The following is a 16,804-nucleotide window of genomic DNA, read 5'->3' as shown; positions in this document are numbered from 1 at the left end:
CATTGGAAAATTTAGTCTGGATCTAACCCAGAGGATTTTATGAGTTTGCACCTTTCGTAGTTGTGAGACCATTAAATAATTCTGATGGTGCTGAAATGCGGGTGACACTATTAATTCCTGGTTACTCATACACAAAAGCCTCATGGCTTTCATTATCTTTTATCACCAACACATTTTTAAATGTCATTAAATGCATTCCTTGATATATCTTTAAACCTATTTTTAAAATAACAGTATTTATTGTATTGTATGAACACTACACCTACATATGCAGTAAGATTTTGCCATACCATACTGAGAAAACAAAGACTGCTTCTTATTTCTCCAGTGGAATTATTTAGAAATTCTATTGAATATTCATGATTGCATCACTTACTGAAAGATGACTGAGACTGTCGGCTCTCAAGTCAACAAAAGACATGCTGCCATCATAAAAAGCATTTTAAAAGCTGCTTATATTTACATTTGTCTTTTAAGAACAGCTTCATATTGTCTGAATTACTAACAAGTGAATGCAAATAGGAGAATGCAAGTTGGGAGAGCTTTCTGGAATTTCATTTGCTTTGCTTCTGCATACTGGATTTGGAAGCACCACTTGGCTTACCAGTATTAACAAAGAGTGCACTACATTTCCAAACTGAGTTTTCATTCACCTAAGAGCAGCTGTATAGATTATGCAGTAATCACATTTCCCAAAGATGTATACTGGTGTAGGACACAAACACAGGGGCCACACAAAGTATCACACCATCCTTAGGGCCACTTGACACATTGCATTTTCAGGTATAGGTGTCATATGTTTGCAGTGTACATCTAAGAATGTACAAACATGTCCATATGTTGTTTGTGTTTACAAACTTGTTTATCCAATTTATAAGTACCAAAAAACAGCACTGTATGAAATCAAAGAGTCACAAAAGCTAACACACACCAGCGCACAAATTCATTTGAACCAAAATTTATATATAGTGATCTCTTTATATGAAAATTGTTTCACATATATTCAAGAACAATGCAAGATTTTTATATTAAAATTTGTGTGCATATACTAAACATATACAATATTTTAAAAAATTCAGACCAACATAGCATTTGGACAAGTATTTCAAACATTTATCCAAATCTTCCTGTTACAAGGCAGAACCTCTTCAGAGGTTTTATTCCAAGATAGCTCCTAAATGGATCTTGGGCTGTTCTGAAATTTCCAAAAAGTTAAATCAAACCACTAACTTACATTATTTTGCATCTTTACAATATCTTCATTAGTTCTAACAAGCTACAAAATGACTTCTTCCTGAAGCAGCTGAACAACTTTTTGAAATTGTGTGAAATATAACTGATGAAGTTAGTTTCTAACAAAAATTTCAGAACAAATCCAGATCCATTAAGGAGCCAATGAGATGTCAAAGACTTCATGAAATCTTCATAACCTTTAAGCCAAACATCTGAAGAGGAGGTTCTGCCTTGAAACAGGAAGATTACTGGACTCTGGTTATATTTTTTGATATTCTTGTATAAACAAGGGGTGGACCCGCGATACTCGCGGGGGGGAAGCAGCAGGAGTAGGTGAGTAAGTCGCCGCTGTTCCCCCCCACCACCAGGCACTTGGTGGCAAAGTCTGTGCAGGACAGAGTCTAGAGTTCCACTGCACACGGATGCAAATGCAAAATGCTAGTTCCACAGATGACTGGGGAACAGGAGTTACTTTCCATAAAACTTCTTGTTCAGGAGAAAGATGAGGTTAACGTTGACTTTTGCTCTGTCAAACAACTTCATGACAGCCACACCTTCGTACTGTAGCTGCAGCAGATCCTGATAGTCTCTTCCCCCCTCCCCTCCCCTCCCCTGCAAAGCGAGCCCCAGCGGCTCCTGCCGCTGGGCCTAGCTCGTCTCCCCTCTTCAGGCCGTCTCGGCCCCCAGCGAGGCCAAACTCCTAGAGTAGCCAGGGAAGCAGAGGGGGGGGGAAGACCACTTCCTTCCTGGCCGGAGGGGAGGGGAGGATCGGCCTCTGTTGTTGTATTCCTGCGTGCAAAGTGGCATCAGCTCTTTCCTCCCGGGTGAGTCGAGGGGGATCCCAGGACTGGGGGGGGGAGGCGAGGCTGGGACATCGGGGAGGGGGAGGTCAGAGGCAGACCCCTATTGGGAGGGAGAGGCGTCCGCTTTGCTCGTCTCTTCCCCCCTCCCCCTCCCCTCCCTTCCTCTCCGTTGCGAGCCCCGGCGGCAGGAGCCGCCGGCCCTCGCTCTTCTCTTTCCCCCTCCCCCTCCCCTTTCAAGCGGCGGCAGCAGCAGCCTCGGTTACCAAGTGTTCTGTGCGCATGCACACGGAACGCTCTTGCACTTTCGGGGGGATTTAAACATCCCCCCGAATTTTTCCCCTACTTTTAGCATTTTTGTGCACACGTGGGGACTGGCCCACGTGTGCACAAACCTCCCCCTCCCCCCCAAGTGCCCCCGGAGCGCTGATTTAGCGATCCGCACTCCGGGGGCAACTTGGCTATTAGATATATAGATTATATATCAGTCCACAAGGACTGTGTCTTGAACATATATCAAACAGCTTACATTTTAAAATGACTATTAAAATGACTATTAAAATGACTACATCGATCTCATCGATGGCTGTGGAGAGCCTGCTCTGCCAGTCCTCCACAAGCCGCCAGGGGGCATCAGTTCCCGCAGGGCCATCTGGAGCTGCATTGGGTCCATCTGGCTCCGCAGGCGAGCTAAAATACGCTCGCCGCCTAAACAGGGTCAGGATGGAACATTCAAACGCGCCCTCAGGGCATGGTGGTCCGACCATGGGACTGCCAAAGCAGTAACCCGATCCACTGTCACCCCCGCCGCAAAGATCAAATCGAGCATGTGCCCATAACCTCTGAAAACTAGTCTGCAAATATGCCAAAAATGTATCCAAGCTCATCCTTCAGCTTTTGCTAAGACCAGACACAACCAGATTCTGGTCCAAGTGACAGCACTTCCTGAACTTGTTTTAAAAGTCAGCTTCTCTGTTCCTTTATACTAATTTTCACATATAATAAATTAGCCAGAGAACACTCCCCAGTATTTCCTAACAGATTTCATGTCACCTATGAAGACAACTGGACTTATGCCCTCTTATATAACAGTAGCAGAGCTAAGTAAAATATTTAAGGAATGCTAGGCACAAATTTTTCTTTTGAAATATCACTTTGTCTAAACTACTAGTCAAGTCAAGGTAAGTAATGGTCAATGAGAAATTAAAAGACTGAAGTTAAAGTACCTCAGCCTTTAGCAACTGACATGACAACAGTTTCTGGCTGTTTCCTAAGGGTTGCTGTAGCAGCTAGACATTGGTCCATCTAAAAGATGAATTATGAAATCTGTACACAACAGACTCCTCACTGGTCCATTTGCTCTGTTTTTATTATGCCAGTTCTAGGAAACGCAATGGAAATTGATATTTGAATGGTCTGAGTGAAAGCCTAACATAAAAAGATGAGAATCTTCCCAGAGCAGATGAGAAGATCCATCGGGGCCAGGCAGATACTCTGTGGAATCACCCAACCAGGCCTTGAAGGCAACAGTTCTGTGCCATCAACTGCTCTCTAAACCTGGAGGTTCCAGTCATCTGTCATTGCTGCTGTTAGATCTCTTTCCAAAGGGGAATTTGTTTAATCCCTTTTAAAGCCATATGTGCTAACCTTATGGCAGCAAATATGCACTTATTCTGCATTGCCTAAAGTAGTACTTTGGGCAGTAGATTCAGGATGAACAAAGGAATAAATTTAACACATTATAATATTACAAGAGGGGACCCATACGTCTCACAGGTGTGGAAGAATTTAGCTCCCCACCATTCTGTCTTCCTCCCCAGCAGTTCCTGTCCCTCCTAGTCTGCCTTGCCCCCACTTTGCCTGCCTAGCCACATGCCCCTACTACTCAACCCAGCCAGCCAGTTGCCTGGCTTATGCCATGAATGCAACAATAGCTGCCACTCCAGCAGCTCAGCAATGGAGGCAGGAGGGTGAGGCTCCCGCTCCGGCTTCTACCACCACTGCCTCGGAGTAGAGGTAGCCAGGTTGGCAGCAAATGGGGACACTGGAAGGGGTGGTGGTGGAGGCTCAACATCCTTCTGGCCTGCCCACTTGCCTCCAAGCACCACTGCCTCAGTGGAGGAGGAGCCTGCCAGCTCTCTGTTTGGGAGGTAGTTTCTATACCCTTCTTGTTTTTTTCAAGTTTGGGATTTTCTGCAAACCTAGGATGTCCCTCAAGTTTGGAGGGGGAAACCCCATTCTTCAACATGGCTCTGATCTGATTTAAGTTTCCAAAGATGGGACCATGTTAACTATTAGAAATACTGATAAGAATTTTTATCCTGGATTTTGCCCCCTCTCACAGGATTTCCCTTTATTTTGTTCTATGCTGAGCAGCCCCTTTATGTTTCTTCTTTGTTCTTCTCTGGCTGTCCCACCCAGTCATTTGAATGCATATTGGTAAATGCTGACCCAGCCTAGCTAACTGAGGACTAAAATCCTTCTTTTGTTCTTGTTTGATAATGGCACATGAGAGGCTGATGGTAAATCAAAACTAACTATTTTATTTCACTTTGAGGGAAAATAGTCAGGTAGGAATCAGGTTTAGGAATTATGAGGTGAACAGGCAACAGGAATGAGGTAACTGTATAAAAATAAACACAAGATAATTTGTCACAAACAAGTAACTGTTTCTGTTTTTCAGACAGGTCATTAAAACTTGAAGAAAGATTTCTTGGCAGTTTTTCTTATATAAATTAATATAAGCTTCTTGGTCCAACAGACACTAAAGTTAGTGAAGGCAGGAACATTCACACAAGTTCCAATTTCCTTCCTTATACAGTAGCTAGGGATCACCCTCATCTTCTAGTAGCTCTTTCTCTCAGATTTGTTAGAATCACACACGCCCATCACCAGGAGCTATTTCCCTCAGTCTTTATAGAAATGAGCTAAGTTTCCCACTTCCCTAATTCAGGATCCTTCTTGATCCTCTCCCATTCTGCTTTGCTCTTTCACAGTTAACTATCCTGACTCTCTCAATGGAAGAATTCTATTTGAATCCCCTCTCACTCAAGGTTCTCAGATCAGGTTAAAGCCTTAACCATTTACTGCCATCACACCTGTGCTCACCCAAAGCCCCGCTAAATGGATGGAGATTTTTCAATTTTTTGAAGTCTTGATTTCTGAAGCATACATGAGTTATTTGGTTCAGGGCTGCAGTGTAAGTGAGGGGGTACAAATGCATCTCCAGCCACAAGGGAAGATATACAGGTACCTCTCACACATAGATATGATTAACACTTTAAAAAACAGATGCAAGATCCATTCTAACTTGATCCTTAATAATTTAAATTCACACATTAAAAGCATCTAATGATCATAAAAAGGAACTCCAACCCCTCTTAATCACCTTAATTGCTCTGAGGAGATATATAGGGGGGTAATGAAGAGAAGGAGAGAGAGAAAAACCAGAAATCTGAACAGTATTCCAAATGTGGCTGCAGCAAACATTTATAGAAAGGCAAATGCTCCCTGTAAGCTGTGGAGTTTTGTGAGCAAAAATTCTACTTTGTGAGCTACTGGCATTAAAGTTGTGAGTGAGCAATCTGGCTATTGCATAATTAGTTTACTCTGGAGCCATTCTTCCTGAGCTAAGACAAAAATATGTGAGCTGGAGGCTAAAAAACTGTGAGCTAACTTACACTAACTCAGCTTAGAGGGAACACCGAGTATCCACACAGTACATTTTATTTTCAAAATCTGTCCTAATAAATTCAAGCATGGAAACAGACAGATATCATTTTACTGTCATCAAACAATGAGTAGCTATTTTCACTGAGCAATCCTCCAGTCAAGTCCAAGACCACATTTCTTTAATTATACCATTTCAGATTCTCTCAATATATCTGGGGGGGGGGGAGTGTTGCCCTTATGTATAATTTTTCACTCACTTTAAAATTCATTTGTCATGTTATTGCACTTTTATCCAGTTGAGATATACAAGCATAACACCAATTTACCCTGATTTTTTTTTTAAAAAAGGGAGCCACAAAATTACAGGATAGCGATGCCAGTATTTATTCTATGTAAATTGGTATAAAGTATTATAAAAGCTAAAATTACTAAACATACACAAGAACAAGCCTTAATAAAGAAAAATCAAAAAGGCTTCTACAAACACACTCAGAGAAAGTGAACCAGTGGACATTACTTCCTTGAATTTACAAAAAAACACAACACCCATGACAAATCCCTACCAAACACATGAATACGTTTTGCAGAGCATTTGTGGTATTCAAAGTCTAAAGTCCTCAATACTAGTGCGGAGATATAACACACAGAATGTCCTTGTGTTTTCTGATGACATAGGAAAATTATAGCACATCAGCAAATACAAGACTGGATGTGTCAACTTAAATTTGCAGAATATCTTCTTAACCTGAAGCTTCCAATAGTTTTCCATTTTCTGAGGCCAATTCTGAACACTCAGAGTAAGCACAAGATAATCAGAGAAAGAGAGGGAGGTCAGGCATTACCCAGAGCTGAAAGCTGTATTTTATACTGAACCATCATGTCATAGCCATTCTTCCTCCCTCTTCCCATGGGTACTGGCACTCCATTCAGCCCTGGGATGTATGTTTGTCAAAAAGCCAAGGTATTTATTGTGCTCTGCTTAGATGATAGATAACAGCTTTTTATACAGAATCTGCATTTGATCCCATACATGACGGACAAATCTTCACCCAAAGAGTGATTAACAAATGGAATTCACTGCCACAGGAGGTGGCAGCAGCTACAAGCATGGATGGCTTCAAGAGGAAATTGGATAAATATGGAGCAGAAGTCCATCAGTGGCTATTAGCCACAAGGTATAGATAGGAACTCTTGGTCTGGGGTAGTTGATGCTTGGAGTCTTGGTTCGGGGAGGGGGGGCAACAGTGGGAGGGCTTCTAGTGTCCTAAACCCACTGGTGGACCTCTTGATGGCACCTGGTATTTTTGTCCGCTGTGTGACAGAGTGTTGGACTGGATAGGCCATTGGCCTGATCCAACATTGGCTTCTCTTATGTTCTTATGTCAGCCCCAACATCACCCTTTTGTTGTTGTTCAGTCACACAGTCAAGTCTGACTCTTCGCGACCCCATGAACCACATCACACCAGGCCCGCCTGTCTTCCGTCGTGCTCTGGAGTTTGCTTAATTTCATGTTCATTGCATCGATAACACTGTTTAACCATCTCATCCTTTGACATCCCCTTCTTCTTTGACCTTCAATCTTTCCCAGCATCAGGGTCTTCTCCAGTGAGTGCTCCCTTCTCATTTGGTGGCCAAAGTATTTGAGTTTCAGCTTCTGTAGCTGGCCTTCCAGGGAACAGTCAGGGTTGATTTCTTTTAGGATTGACTGATTTGATCTCCTTGCAGTCCAAGGGACTCTCAAGAGTCTTCTCCAGCACCATAATTCAAAAGATACTATTCTTCGGTGCTCAGCCTTCCTTATAGTCCAACTCTCGCAGCCATACATTACTACTGGGAATACCATTGCTTTGACCATACGGACTTTTTTTGGCAGGGTGATGTCTCCACTTTTATTATGCTGTCTAGGTTTGCCATCGCTTTCCTCCCAAGGAGCAGGCATCTTTTAATTTCATGGCTGCAGTCACTGTCTGCAGTGATTTCAGATCCCAGGAACATGACATCTGTCACTGCTTCCATGACTTCTGCTTCTATTTGCCAAGGATGCCATGATCTTAGTTTTTTTATGTTGAGTTTCAAGCGAACTTTTGTGCTCTCCCCTTTCATCCTCAGCAAGAGGCTCTTGAGGTCCCCTTCACTTTCTGCCATTAGAGTGGTATCATCTGCGTATCTGAAGTTGTTGATGTTTTCCCAGCAATCTTAACTCTGGTTTGTGATTCATCCAGGCCGGCATTTCGTATGATGTACTCTGCATATAAATTAAATAAGCAAGGGGACAATATACATCCTTGTCATACTCCTTTTCCTATACTAAATCAATCAGTTGTTCCATATCCGGTTTTAACTGTCGCTTCTTGATCCTTATACATGTTTCTCATGAGACATGTGAGGTGGTCTGGTACTCCCATCTCTTTAAGGACTTGCCATAGTTTGTTGTGATCCACACAATCAAAGACTTTAGCATAGTCAATGAAGCAGAAGTAGATCTTTTTATGGTACTCTCTTGCTTTCTCCATAATCCAGCGAATGTTAGCAATTTGATCTCTAGTTCTTCTACCTCTTTGAAACCCAGCTTGTACTTCTGGTACTGCTGAAGCCTAGCTTGTAGGATCTTGAGCATGACCTTGCTAACGTGTGAAATGAGTGCAATTGTGTGATAGTTTGAACATTCCTTGGCATTGCCCTTCTTTGGGATTGGAATGTAAACTGACCTTTTCCAATCCTATGGCCACTGTTGCGTTTTCCAAATTTTAGCACAAACTAATATTATCCCTGTGCATAAGTAAAAACCTGAAAGGTCCATATATCCAAAGTGTGAATGCTTATTTTATTTATTTTCATTTTACTGCCTTCATATTGTTGCCACATGTGATCAGGCATGTGTGAACTGAACAAGAGTAAGCCCAATCTGACAGTTTGCCTTCTAAGCAGCTGGGACTTGATGCTATCAACTTGTCTTAAAATAAAACACTTATGTGGAAACTCGTTATCTATACCAAATACGTCAAACCATTCACATGTGATCTAGATTCCAACTGCTCATGGGGCACTAATAGCTGTACAATGATTTCTACAGCCTCTTTTTTGTCTGAACTTTTTTGTTACCAATCCCCCACAAACATGTTAACATGCTCTAACTTCTTTCCACCGGGCAAGTTTCTTGCTAGAAGAGGGGTCCCCAATGTGGTGCCCATGGGCACCATGGCATCCACCAACACCTTTCGTTGCACCCAGGTGCTTTTAGAAAGTGGGCAGGGCTAGGTGGGGCTTTTGCCCAGCAGGGCTTCTGATTGGCTGTGTAGGTTAAAAGATATGCTGTTAAACAGAGCTTCTGCCTGAAATGTTGAAGAGTTACTATTAGGGTGATACAAGGGGCAGACCCGCGATACTCGCGGGGGGGGGAGGCAGAGGAGGAAGCAGGAGGAGGAGGTAAGTACCCCCCATCCCCCCGCCGGTTCCCCCGTCTCCTCCCCCCCTTGATCTCCCCCCCATTGCCTCTCCCCCGGCTCCTCGCTGCTCTCTTCCCCCCCCTCTGCGGCGGCACCGGCGCCGAGGGAGTTTGCAGAGCGTTCCCTGCGCATGCGCAGGGGACGCTTTGTCAGTTTCGGGGGGATTTAAGTATCCCCCCCGACATTTTTTAAGAGTTTCAGATTTTTGTGCACACCTGGGGACCGCCCCACGTGTGCACAAAACTCTCCCTCCCCCCCAGGTGCGCGGATTTAGGTATCCGCACACCAGGGGGCGACTTGGCTATTAGATATATAGATATAACCTCAATTTCGGACATTTTGTGGTTGGCTCTGTTTCTTGTATCAGCCATTTTGTGACTGGTTCCACCTCCCGTGGCATCCACTTTTTGGTTGAGCCCACCACCCTGCGTGAGAATTCCAAAGGTGTGTGCAGGCTTGAAAAGGTTAGGAACCCCTGTGCTAGTACATCAAACTGTGCTGTTATCATTTGTGTGATCATCAATGCCACCCTAAGCAGAATCATACCCCTCTGTCCACAAAAGTCTGTAACTCTTCTTAAGATGCTACTGTAAAGCACTTTGATCCCCTAATGTTCTTATGGGAAGAAAAAAATCATTGTTGGCTTTCTGAAAATGCATGACATAAAAAAGGCGAAAGACACTTACCCTGTGGTATATGGTATATTAATGCCCCCTAGATTAATACTTTCACATCCAACAATGAAGAGGGTTGAAAAACACAGCAAGGACACACCGCTGCAGATCATCGCCAGCTTTGCAGACTCTCTGGCACCAAGTTTGAGTTTTTTAATAATGTAGCCTCCAATGACAATACCAACACCAGCACTTGGGACAATGATCACACCTGGTTTAGGCGGTGAAAGGACAGGATAAAAATATTTACTGTGAACACTGAAAAAAAGATTTGCACCACCAGTGATGCTGTAACATTTCCACACTATCAACCATGTTGATTAAAGCTCAATTTTCACAAACAGTGCACAAGGTGTACCACTCAGACCACAGGCAGAAAAGCTCAAATAGTTGTAAAACCTTACATGCACACATAAAAATTCTTTATGCATAACATTTGATTTTGGATTGGACAAATATTCTACTCCAGGCTTCTCCCTGATGTGCTCGTATTTTGTGCCTAGGAACGTTTTTGCCATGAGGAAAGCATTCCATCCTGTGAACTCCTACTTGCAGTTTAAAGTGGTAAAGCCCAAGGCACAAATTTATCAGCTCATCTACGATCTCTGAGAACTAGGCGTAATACTCTCCAGGCAAACAAGTGTCAGAATTTTAAGTGTCCTACAATGATGTCAAAGGATTAATAAAAGCCTCCTTATGATTTTCCCAGAGGCAGCAGAAACACTATAAATAGAAGCATTGTTAGGCACAAACAGAAATATTGCTTTGTTTTTATGCTAGCCTGAGAATGAAACAAGCCCAAAGTGTTGTGCAAAAATGTGTGAAATTCAAATGTAACATAATGCAGTTTAAAGATAAACTAGGCAATTTAATCTATATGACTGAGAATTATCTGAAAGTCTGTTACTAACTTCTTAATAAATCCACTTTTGTCAGTAAAAGATTTTAATAATAATACAAGTTTGATTATTTTATCTGTTTTTCTTCACAACAAATTGTTTCTTTTAAAGAAACTCGAGTGTCTTGTTACCTATCAGATCTATTAACTGAATACCAGGAATAAATCAGAAAGTGATTGGTCATAAAATAAGTCTTCACAATAAACTAAAGAACAGCAAAACAGTTTACTCAGAGGTGCACTTTAAAGAAAAGTTCTGAGTGATATCAAAGTTAAAAGGAAGCAGAGGTAGGGAGTAAGGTATGGGTCAGTAGAGATCCGTATATCTGGATCTACTTCCTAGGTAGAATAAGTATTAGCAGAATTAGGTGCTGCTGTTTTGCCATGGGACAATTTTCCAGGACTTTGTGATTTGTTGTTTGAACATATGCCAGATGAATCAGAAGACCAGTTCAGCTGCAACAGCATCCTTCCGTTGGTTTTGTGTTTATCACCTTAGAAAAATAGCTTATGTGCCTTTCTTAATTGTTTTGCTGTTCAATAGTTTAAACTGAGTCAGAGATTACTTCTATATTATGCTTTGTGTACTTCAGCATAAAGTGACAGCTGCAATAACTGAAGCCCAGAGTATATCTCACTATGATAGGAATTGTTACTAAGTGGCTGATTTTCATAAGGAATGCCACCAATAATTCAGGAATGACAAACTCTCCTGCTGCCAAATGCCACTAAACCTTGGCCCTTTCCACACTAGACCTTTAATCCTGGTTCAATGCTGTCTCCTACTAGCTATTCTGCACTACGCTTGAGTTTACCCCTCTTTTTATCCAAGTTTTTTTGTCAATTCTGCATGACATTGTGTGTTTGGACCACCATTGCCCTGGGGTATATGGATCCTGTTTTTCTTCAGATTTAAGTGTAGAATTTTTCACTTGGTTTTGATCCTCCCCACCTCTTTTCCACCATACCTAGGACATTAAACCTGGGTTTACTGTTTGCAAAGCAGAATTTATAAACCAGGGCAGCAAGCAAATTGGAGTGGGGCAAAATTAGTGCAGAAAACAACAGATAAACAGAGGTAACAGCAAGGTAAATGGCTGAAAGTCGAACACAGAAAAAATCCAGGGTGAGGTCGAAGTGCGGAAAGGGCCACTGACTGTGGTCAATGGCCATGGCTCAAAACCAAATAAAAAATGGAGGAAGGTTTTTTTTACCAAGGAATCAAAATGCTTTTAGACAGCACAGCTTTTAGGGCACAGCTCCATCCCCATAGTATTCCATTCACACCTTCAACATTCTGAGAGATAGCAATCGAGAACAACAATATCTTTTGTTATATCCTTACTCACAAAGAACTTTTTCAGTGATCTAAGATGCCCCATGAGAATACATCCACTTACCAGTTTCTTGGGATTGACACTAACAAGAATTTACTAGTATAATGTTTTGTCTACCCTGACTCTTACATTTTAAAATATACACATAATGGCAGGCAATGATGCCATCATGGCTCTTGGGTAAGCCATAACACATAGCAACATCATTCATAGGGTTGGGAAGCTTCTGTACTAATCGCATGGAATTACTGGACTGTCGATCAAAAAAGTCCTTCTTTATGTTATAGAGCATACAACCTCCATCCCCTATGGAGGTGTGCTCATGCTTTTAAGAGGCCTGCCTCGTTCCCATTTCCCATTATATAATTTATACAAGACTTTTCTCCTTCTCCACCACCACATATGAACATATCAAGAGCAGTGTTCCCTCTAAACTGCACTAGGGGTTGCTGGTGCACAAGATTTTACCTGGCTGATCAGAGACTTTAGCTTCCAGCTCACAAACATTTTTCCCTCCTTTGGAAACAATGGAGGATGGGGGCACCTCCTTCTGGGGCCCATAGAATTGGACTCCCTTGTCCAATCTTTTTGAAAGCCCCCTCAGAACCCCAGATACCCCCAGACTATAATGGTCCCCATAGGCCATAATGGAGCAGGGGGAAATCAATTTTAGCACACTCCTATTATGCTTTTTAGTATGATTTGTAAGCTGCATTGAGTCTCAGTAAAAGTGGGATATAAATATTTGAATAAATAAGTAGTTTGGGCAGGTTGATAACATTTAAGCAACTTCCTGTTTGTTAGGTTAGGCAGGGTTCTGACATTGATTGTTCCACCTCTGCTATACTTGACCCGTAAATTTGTCATATTTCACTTTAAAAAATCCAAAGTAGATTGCAAGAGTCCCCCCCCCCCCCAAGTGGTGGTATGTTTTCTAAGGCTCAACACAGGGCAATGGTCTGAGGCCAGGTCTAACAATATAGTGGAAAGGGGAGGGTGGACCTGTACTCCGGAGGCCAGTTCTACCAACATAGTGGAACATGGCAGATAGACTTGTTCTTCAGACGCCTAGTCTACCACCAGTGAGGACAGCATTTTCTGTAATGAAATTTGACTTGATTCTGTTTTCTCTTATAATGTTTAATGTTTAAATTATTCTTAAAAATATAGTTTAAATATAGTTTAAAATCATTCATTTTGAGATTTTGACAAGGTTATGGAAATAATCTGCTAAAAACTTAATTTATGCAATAGCCAAATGTAGACTTGCTAACAACTTTAATGCTACTAGCTTCTTTTGCTCATGAGGAAGAATTTTTGCTCACAACACTGTGGAGCTTAAAGGGAACATTGAAAGACACATAAAGTGTCCACTATTTACTTCTCCACCTGCTACCACTCTATGCAGGGGAAGCATCTCTCTAATATTATGGGATGACCTTGTTTGTGATTGTCCAGGGGCATCTGAATGGCCACTGTTGAAGACAGAGGACTAGATTAGATGGCCCTTTGTCTGATGCAGGTCAGCAGTTATGTTCTTAAGATCTTCAGTTTAAGTAACTTTAACAGCAGTGCCAATAAGAATAGCAACAATCACAGCTGATATGAAAAGTATGATCAGGATGGATCATTTGACAACTGAGCCATTCATAATCAGTTAACAAACAAGTGCTGAATAGTGTTGGCACTGCTTGCACATTCTCTCCCTCATCCCCCCCAGTAAGAAAGCCTTAGCATACTAAAGACATCACAAGGGATTACTATAAACTATTACAGAGTGATTGCAAACTTAAAATGAAAAGCTACAAACAGCGCTGCTGAAAGCTTTTCCACTGGTGTTCTTCCTGTGGTCACACAAAAATAACACTTATTAACAGGCAAAGCCTTACCAGTGTAGATGCTGGCATTGGAAGCTGGGATGCCAAACTGTGACTCGATGAACTTGGGAATGAAGGTAATGAAAGCAGTAACAATGGCACACTCAGCTGTGTATGACAAACTCACAAAAAGGAATGTCACGTTGCTTAAGATCCTGACAGCTGCTCTTGGAAGTTCTACAAAATGACAACAACAAAAAAATGCCACATGAATGTTATACAAAATGAATGGGAAATGATACCAATCTGGCTTGCTTTGAAATGAACTATAAAGAATATTACCCACGCAATTACAATATGATTCTTCCTATGGGTTCCAATATCTGAATACAAAAGATCATCGCTTTTGTATACAGTGCTTCCAACATTCACAGAGTTCTCAAACAAGTTGTTTCCTAAGTATAACTATAAAATGAGATGGATATATATATACAGACACACACGCCTACCCATGTGGCTAGTAAAGGATTCTGATGTGATCCTGGAAGTTTGGGGGCCACTTAAGATCAGTTCTGAAACTGAAAACTAAAATGGGAGAAATGGTTGTGGGTATACAGGTAATTCTGCCACCATGTCTAATAAAATGCCATAAGCCACAACAAATGACAACACTTCATCTCAAAACAGGAACTTCTTGTTAGGCCAAAAGCATGGCTTTGTTGTGGACAATTACATTGCCTAAACACAGAATCAATAAATTGCTTGTCATTTAAATTATTCCTATTAATGCTAAAAATAGAGGAGGAAATTACAGTCAAATAGAAAGTTCTCTTGTTTACCAGGAACTTTGCTTCATGTGTTCAACAAGATTCCTGCCTTTATATCTCATTATATATCTTGTGATCTTGGAAAGACTTGGAAGAGATGGCATTAATCCTATTGTGTAAGTTCTAAGTAAGCAGAACTTCCTGATGAAAACAGACTGTGGAAATGGAGAAAAACAGTTAACAGAGGAATTGCAACCTACTGGGGTGAGAATCCTGAGAAAGTGTGGCTTTTTGGTGACTGAGAGAAAAAAGTGGCTTCTCAGCGACTCTGAGGATGTGACTAAAAGACTTACTTGTCTTCCTCCTCCCCCCCAGTTTGGGACCATCATTATAATTTCTATTCATACTATTTGTTAAACCTCCCTGTCTGACCTTATTTTCCCCCTCACATTTCAATAAACGTTATTTTTGTTCAGTCGGTTAGCCATGTTTGTCTGAAGCAGTTGAACAATTTTAGAGTCCAATGACACCTTTAAGACCAACAAAGGTTTATTCAAGGTATGAGCTTCCGTGTGCACGCACACTTTATCAAATACGTTAGAATGGCAGGAAAGGTTAAACTTATAACCAGAGAATGGACAGCAAATTAACATGCAACATGATGATGATCAAGATATGCAAAGTGACACTAAATAACAAGTTAAGGTTATAAGGTCAACAGTTGTAAAGCAATAAATATGTCAGACTAGCAGATAAATATCTAAAGGTGTCTGTTCTAATTGTGAAAGAACAAAGTTAGAGTCCTATGGCACCTTTAAGACCAACAAGGTTTTATTAAAGGTGTGAGCTTTCATGTGCATGCACACCTCGTCAGATGATGAAATGGAATCATCTGACAAAGTGTGCATGCACATGAAAGCTCACACCTTGAATAAAACTTTGTTGGTCTTAAAGGTGCCACTGGACTCTAACTTTGTTCTACTGCTTCAGACCAACACGGCTACCTATCTTGATCTTTTCTAATTGTGGGAAGTGACTGGGAATCTACATTCTCTCCTCTCATCCTCCAGTCACCATTCAACACCTCAGGAACACTTCACATGAGAAGACTATTGTGACTTAGACAATGTACATCAAAATCTCCATCTTGAAGTGAAGGACTTCTTGATGGAGGGTTGGTGAGAAGCATTTCCTGCAATGATCTGGAGAGGATCAGAACCTACTTCAATACGTACTGAAAGAATGTTGTCTTGAGAAAAGATTACCAGCTCAGTGGCAAGCACAAGGGGATGTGTCTTCATTATCAAAGAATAAATGCCCAGTTCAGTGGCAGGCACAAGAGGACAAATCCTTGGTATCAAAGTGTCAGATTCAGTGGTAGACAGAGGAGGACAAACCCTCACTGAAGGCAAGGGAGGCAGCAACATAGTTACAGCAAGTAATCTTGGAGCCTGATAAAGAGCACTGACTGTCATAGCCTCAGTCACAAGAACGGAATAGGGATCAAAGAAGCAGGACGTGAAGGTTTGAATAATGAATCCTTGGATCTGAAGCGGGATACAACCATTCCCTGGATCATAAGATATCCATTCAGAGACACAGGCTCAAGATTGGAATCTTTCATGGTAAATTCCAGTTATCCTTCTAAAATATGAGCTGCTATGACACTTTGGGAATAGCTGAGCAGAACTGGGAACTGCAAGTACTTAGGAAAGCATCTTTATATGTTTTTTACAAATCATTCTTACTGATAATCACAGTACAGGAACCTAGGTCCAGAAACGGTGGGAGTGGCTTGGGTGTGCAGGTGAAACCTGGAACAACTTTTGACCACTCTACCACCACCACCACCTTACAGGGCACATGTTTCCATAGTCTTTCCTGTATTTTCCTGGAACCTTCCACAGTTTCTTCAAGTTTAGCAGCAGCCACAGTTCTCTAAAACAACCTAAACCACAGCCGTGTCCTATATGTCTTGCCAGCAGGCTATAATCTACATATACATGTTATCCTCACTTTAACCTTTTTCTCAATAACATCTGATTTTACAACACCTTTTACTGAAATAAAAAGGAAAAAAACTTTGCATTTGGTGAAACCTTTAGCATTATATAGAAAAAATGGCTTAAAAACTGCATTTCTAAGGTGGGGCAGAGGGA

At 41.6% G+C, this 16,804-nt stretch overlaps 1 protein-coding gene across 1 annotated transcript in view; it reads right to left on the bottom strand.

Annotated features, from left to right (window-relative positions):
* Positions 1–16,804, bottom strand: part of SLCO5A1 (solute carrier organic anion transporter family member 5A1) — a 78,091-nt gene that overhangs the window by 6,056 nt on the left and 55,231 nt on the right. Inside the window, exons 4-5 of the mRNA XM_015409040.1 lie at positions 13,951–14,115; positions 9,839–10,037 (exon numbers count right to left, since the gene is read on the bottom strand). Of these exons, the coding sequence (XP_015264526.1) occupies positions 9,839–10,037; positions 13,951–14,115 (364 nt within the window). The remainder of the gene's footprint in view (positions 1–9,838; positions 10,038–13,950; positions 14,116–16,804) is intronic.

The sequence above is a fragment of the Gekko japonicus genome, unplaced genomic scaffold, assembly GCF_001447785.1.
Source record: "Gekko japonicus isolate JY-2015 unplaced genomic scaffold, Gekko_japonicus_V1.1 scaffold88, whole genome shotgun sequence".
Lineage (NCBI taxonomy): Eukaryota > Metazoa > Chordata > Lepidosauria > Squamata > Gekkonidae > Gekko > Gekko japonicus.
This window is presented reverse-complemented; position numbering and strand designations above follow the sequence as displayed.